The sequence below is a fragment of the Lissotriton helveticus genome, chromosome 7 (assembly GCF_964261635.1).
Source record: "Lissotriton helveticus chromosome 7, aLisHel1.1, whole genome shotgun sequence".
NCBI lineage: Eukaryota > Metazoa > Chordata > Amphibia > Caudata > Salamandridae > Lissotriton > Lissotriton helveticus.
The window spans coordinates 1,718,940,200-1,718,946,199 of record NC_136068.1 but is presented as its reverse complement, the minus strand read 5'-3'; the positions used below and the strand labels follow the sequence as shown (position 1 = coordinate 1,718,946,199).

At 47.5% G+C, this 6,000-nt stretch overlaps 1 protein-coding gene across 2 annotated transcripts in view; it reads left to right on the top strand.

Moving 5' to 3' along the window:
- The first annotated feature begins 4,645 nt into the window (after positions 1-4,645).
- The window catches only part of LOC144770695 (retroviral integration site protein Fli-1 homolog), a 261,988-nt gene continuing 260,633 nt past the window's right edge, over positions 4,646-6,000 (top strand). The window contains exon 1 of one of the 2 annotated variants that reach the window (XM_078655421.1): positions 4,646-4,801. In XM_078655421.1, the coding sequence (XP_078511547.1) occupies positions 4,784-4,801 (18 nt within the window). In that variant the 5' untranslated portion in view covers positions 4,646-4,783. The remainder of the gene's footprint in view (positions 4,802-6,000) is intronic. The other variant, XM_078655419.1, reaches the window with a different exon arrangement.

Here is a 6,000-nt window from a genome sequence, read left to right as displayed (position 1 = left end):
AAACTGTAAAGCCGCTTACTGTACTAATTATCTGGCATGTCACAAGTTCTGACTGGAGTTGGCTTTTGAACTACTCACATGAAAAAAAAATACATCGTGTACTCTTAAAAACCCAATCACTTTTTAGACTCTCACGTCTTGATCCATGTGAAGCTGTCATGCTCCCTCATCATCATTTAGATTGAAACCAATCTGATGAATGTCTGCCTCTGTTGCTCTTGTCATGTCTACTTGCCTGGAGTATTGTCTCTGTAAATCCACAGTAAAAGGACATTTCAAGGAAGCCACTTATATCCACTTCCAACCCTTGAAATACCATGTCATCAGAGACAAAGTGCTGTCCTTAGAAGAATCAAGTGCAGGCATACCTGGAATGGCAGAGCTTGCACTAACATAAGCCGTATTAAAATGAGAGCCCTCACCTTACCATCCCCAAAACTCAGATCCTCCAGTCACATGGTGCCAAGCACGGGCCACCCCCCACCAAGGCCTGATATTGGAAGAAAGATTATTTGGAAACTCGCTGGGTTCCAAGATGCCAAGCTGGTCAGAGGTCCCGCACTGACCCTGCCTCTCTGACCCGGCCAGTGGGAACACTGGAAACCGCACCTTGATACAGCTACAAAGTCCGTATAGCATCAATACCTAAGAAGAGCCCGGCTACTGGTTCCATACCTTGCGACTCCAATGGCCCCATTATGTAGCTTATTTTTTCATTCTTTGTCCCATATTCATGTTCCAACCAGAACCAATCCACCCCCAATTTTAAGCATTTGCTCATTGAAACTAGGCATCTGTTGCTTTTTGCTAAGCTAGTTTTGCATTGATAACACAACTTACCTTGCAGCACCTAACATGTACTGGGTCAGAAAAGGTTCCCTGCATGGCTCCGGATATTGAGCACGCCTGACCTTAGCTCCCCATTAAGTACTCTCTGGATATTTTTGATGTTTTGCCTCAGTGCACACCAGACTCATGCTTCCACATTGAGGTCCCACTGTGATGTAGAATGCAATCCACAACTGAGCTCTGTGGCTGGAGGTGCACACCATGTGTACCCCCTTAACTGAATGTGACTACCATCAGTTCACCAGGATCTGGACAACGGATTTTGCTGAAAGCGTCTGATTGTACCTGCAGGACAGGCCTTTTCCTTGTCACCTGCAAAGGGAGAGTTCCCTACTGACCTCTCCTGGTTCACATTTCCCTACTAACAGGTCTTTCGTTCCATCCATCTGAACATGGATGTTGTGTGTCTGTTTAACCTATGCATGTGGAGTCGGATGGTCATACGGCATAGCTATTGTGCTTGGCTGTTGCAATACAGGAGTCCATTTTGGATCTTCTGTGCATGAGTGGTACATAAGATTGAGTTTGGAGGATGCCTGACAGACAGCAAGGTGAATTTCAGGGCTCCCTCCAAAGCATTCCTGAGATCCCTTCTAATACACAGATGTTGGGGTATCGAGGAAGGTGATAGAGCACCTTTCAAATATAGGGTGGTTCTTTCTCCCTTCTTTGCCAGATTTCCCCAGAGGTGTTACCCCTAACAGTTTGAGAGGCAGCCGAATGATGAGGCCTCTCCCTCTTTAGTGCCTTTGTTTTGGTATCCCTAAAAGGGAAGTCCAACTGGGCCGGATAGGCCTTTAATTCAAGAGGGCATTTTCGTGGTGGGCTGGAGACATTGGAGGCTGGTGTTGAAAACTCAGGGCGAGTCTCTGTCTCTTTCCGGGGCTCACCCTGGGGAGGCTTCACGAGAGAGAGATGGAAGGAGGGAGGGAGGGGGGAGGGTAAAGAGCAAGCAATCAGAGAGGGCAAAGAGAGAGAGAGGAGAGAAGGAGAGAGCGAGAGAGCATGGATGGGTGGAGAGAGAGAGATCGTGCAAGGAGAAGGGAACAGGGGTAGTTAGATAATTTTTGCCAGGGCTACTTTTGGTTCCCTATCCTGGCCCTGAGCCCAAGCATACTCTTCTTGCCTGCTGACACTAGAGGAGAAATAATATAGCGTGAAACGTTTGGAAGGAATGTGCAAAAATCAGAAACTGCCTAGACCCATTCCCAGAGCAGGACAAATAGAATACACAATCTCTCTCTCCAACCTTGATTTACTAGTCCTTGTGGTAGGATTTTTCATTGACTACTGCCAGGGCTACCACCTCATTAGAGACCAAGAAACACCTCTGCACTCGATGGTTGGGTTCGCTGATGGCCAGCTCCCCTGCCTGGTTCAAGAACTGTAACCCGGAAGTTGTGCATCATTCCAGGGAGTGCTGCCTTGAAACCACAATGAAGGGAGCAGCCCCCTGACTGCTGAGGATAAGCACTGCAGGGACTTTTGCTCCAAGGAAAGGCTGCCTAGAAGAGAGGGCCGTGAGAAGCGGTGCTAGAACCATTGATGCTGGCCCACTGTAGCCCGGGGAATGACCTGCACCAGCAGGGGAGGTGGTGAGGCCTTGGGACCCTGGTTTCCCTGCAGTAAGCCCCCGAGATTGCTCGCTCTCTGCCGCTGTGCTTTAGCGTGGACATTTGGACCATCTCCCTAAACGGTCTCCAGAGATGGCGCCAGTCCTCTCTCTAGTGACCTACAAGAGATCTGATCGCCATGCGCCTGGGACCTCTGAGTGATGAGAATCACAACAACTCTCAGCGCTTTTGCCTTAACACCCAAAAAAGTCTCAGCGTGACATGGGATGGGGTCTTAATTTTATTTGGGGGGGGACTTGTGTTTTACCCAAAACGTTCAAATGCGAAATTTTAGGAAATTCAAGTATTTCACGTTATGCGACTTTTGCACTTTTTTTTATTCCTACTTTTGCTTATTTTCAGCTACAGAAGACTGGTTTGAGCAGCTATTGTCTCACTGGAAATATTCAACACTGGTCAAGAGGCATTTCCTGCTTGGACCAGTTTCCTACGTGTATCTTCTGTGACTTTGTGCACGAGGTTTTTGCTCGTGTTCAATTTTTACATAAAAGTTCTTTGTGGAATTCTTTTTTTCTGTCTTGCACGGTGATAACTTTAACTTCCAATGCCATTTTTTCTAGTCGCCTGCAATTCTGCAGCAGCCTCTACTTGGCCTTACCTGCAGGCCAACTCCAGCGTCTTCAGATGGTCTAAGCCCAGCATCTTTGGACCCATCCTGAAGACGTCACTGGAGAGGGGTATGTCCCCGACCTGACTGTTCTCACCCTCCTCCTTACTGACGGGCACAGGCTATCACAGAGGCAACGGGGCAGAAGGGGGGGGGGGGGTCGCTTCCTGTTTGTAGTCAGGGTTTGCTTTTACAACTCCTGTCTGCTCCTTCTCTCTGACAAGGGAAACAGTGCTGCAGTTTCCGTCCATTCCAAGAACAGGTTGTTTACAAGATAAATCCTCCTAGTCATATTTGAAGCAGCTGGTGCACTGAGACCCCGCCATGGCATGCTGACACTGCAGTGCACATCATTACATAGCACAACAATACACAACACACCATCAAATACAGGCACATATCACTCACTCACAGCACCCATTATAACTCACTCTACTCTCCTACACCAGTCAGCCTTCAGCCTATGAGCAAACACCATCACCCTCCTGTCCACAATACATTGTGTACCCAGCCTCACACCCATCACCCACCCAATCAACGAGCATCTATTAGCACTCAAGGACACTCCTCACCCACTCAAGAGCACCCATTACCTACTCAAAGCACACGTAACTCACTCAAGCACAGAGTGGGTTATGAGCACCAATTACTGTCATAACCACACATCACCCAGGACCCCGTCCCACAAACCTATGCGCTGTTCACTTACTCAACCAGAAAGCACTCATGACTCTCGCAACAGAGCACCTATTATTCTCATAGCCACAAAAAAGCCTGTTGCCTTTTCGACCACAAAGTACCCCACTACAAAACTATAACAGAGTATTCAGCACCTACCCAACCACTTCTCTGAGCAACCATCACTCACCCAAACATGGGACTTTTCATTCACCCAACCTTTATCCCATCCAAAAAGCACCCATCACCATAACAAACTTATAAAGCTTAATATCTCTTCCAATCACAGGTCACCCTTTACCCTCACAAACTCAAGGACTCCATTGTTTTTGCAATTACAGGACTCTCAGTACTCTGACAACTACAGGGCACCCTTCAACCAAACAGCCACACAGCACCCCTGTAAACACCCAACCTCGGTGCATCCATCACTATCCATCACAAACCAAAAAGAGAATGCTCTGTACCCTTACAAGACCCATCATCTACCCAACCAAGGAGTAAACAACAAATCTTTCACCAAAGATCTTCCAACACACTTTTAAAAAACACAGCACACTAATCACCTGCCAAACCTTATACCAACCCTTGTGGTTGCACCATCTAACAAACTCCACTTGAGAGCCATCGCCTGGAACCACTGGAGTTACCCCAAAGTCCCCATGTCCAGAAGCTCTTTTGTTCAGCAAAGAGCGCAGAAACACAGCGAGGATCTCAGTGGCTGGGGCTTGCATTGTTCTGTAGCCCCCTCTCACGCACATACAGCCTGACAAGCAAAGAAGAAAAAAAAAAGAACTTGCAGCTCGAACTCAGTCACACCAATAGGAAACCAGCTTCAGTGGTTTTTGTGACTTCACTTCCCAAATATAGAAGTAGAAAAAAAAAGCCATAAGCTCTCATCCGGCCGTGGTGTGTGCAACCTGCTGAGCATAGCACTCTACGCTTGCCCATGGCGCGGTGATGGGACCTGTGAAGAAATTTTAACCAAGATCTGTGAGCCCTGAGAGAAGACACAATGGACTACTCCATCAAGGTAGGGCTACCTGCCCCGGCCACCGCCCCGCGCTCCGTCCCTGCCTACGGGCACCCCATCTCCCACCTCCTCTTCCTCCTCGGGCTACTTCTCACACACCCAGCAGCAAAGCCGGGGCGGGAATCTGAGGCCCCCACTCTTTCCTTTTTGTACAAAATTTCCTCTTCCTTCCCGTTCGTGGTTGTTCATGTCTGAGCTTAAATAACACACGAAACCACCCCCAGAGCTTCAGATAAAAGAGCGCGGAGAGTGTCCCGAAGGGCAGAGAGGACCTGAGGACACCCCACTCTTCTAAGGCGCTGCGGATGGGGTGGGGGGTCCCTGTTTTCAGCAAGAAGCGGGGGCTCTCAAGATGGTGGATTCTCCTGGTGGATGGCTGTGGTGGATGGTTGTGAGATCCCCCTCTGACACCTGTTGATGCCTTGAGGCCTTGACTTTGAGGGTCAGTCTCCACTTGGGGTCTGACTGGGGGCTTCTTCCATGGCTTGAAATTACTACCTTTTGATGCTGGAGCAAGCAGGACTACCTCCTTTGGAAAGAGCTCGGGCCCCCCATTAGTCTTCTGCATTCTAAAGGGAGATGCGTAGAAGGTGCACCCATTTGGCCTAGATAATAGGGGGGTTTCGCGTTTCCCTCCAAAATCTTGAAGGGACCGGGAGAGAGCCGTTGTGACTCTGAGGAGATCCTTCTTTTACTTCTAAAAACGAAATTCGACGTTTGTTTTTCGAAGCTTGGACTACAGTGAAGGACCATACCAAACCCAATGTCCCCATGCCGCCCCCACCTCCCCCCCCTTCGCCTTGCGCCGCGCCTCCATTTATTTTATTTATCGACCTCCTTTCTTGCTTTTCACTTCATTATTTTCTCTTCCTTTTTGCTATTTTTTGTATTTATCCGTTTTCTAATGTTTAGTTTACACACTCACATAAACGTTTTTAACACTATTTATTTTCCTTGTGTATAACTTTGCTGTTTATTTCTGCATGGTTTGGTTATAAGCGTTAAAAGACTTTAATTTTTGTATTTTCTAATACTCTATAACATCATGAAGCATGAAACTCCCCCCAAACTTTCGATTTTTTTTCCAAATACTTCTCTTTATCGCATAACACTTTTCTTTCTAGAAATCGAAGGATGTGTAGAAAAAGAAAATGTCTGTCTTGAAATATAAAACGGTGCAAAACTTTCTTTCCAAAATA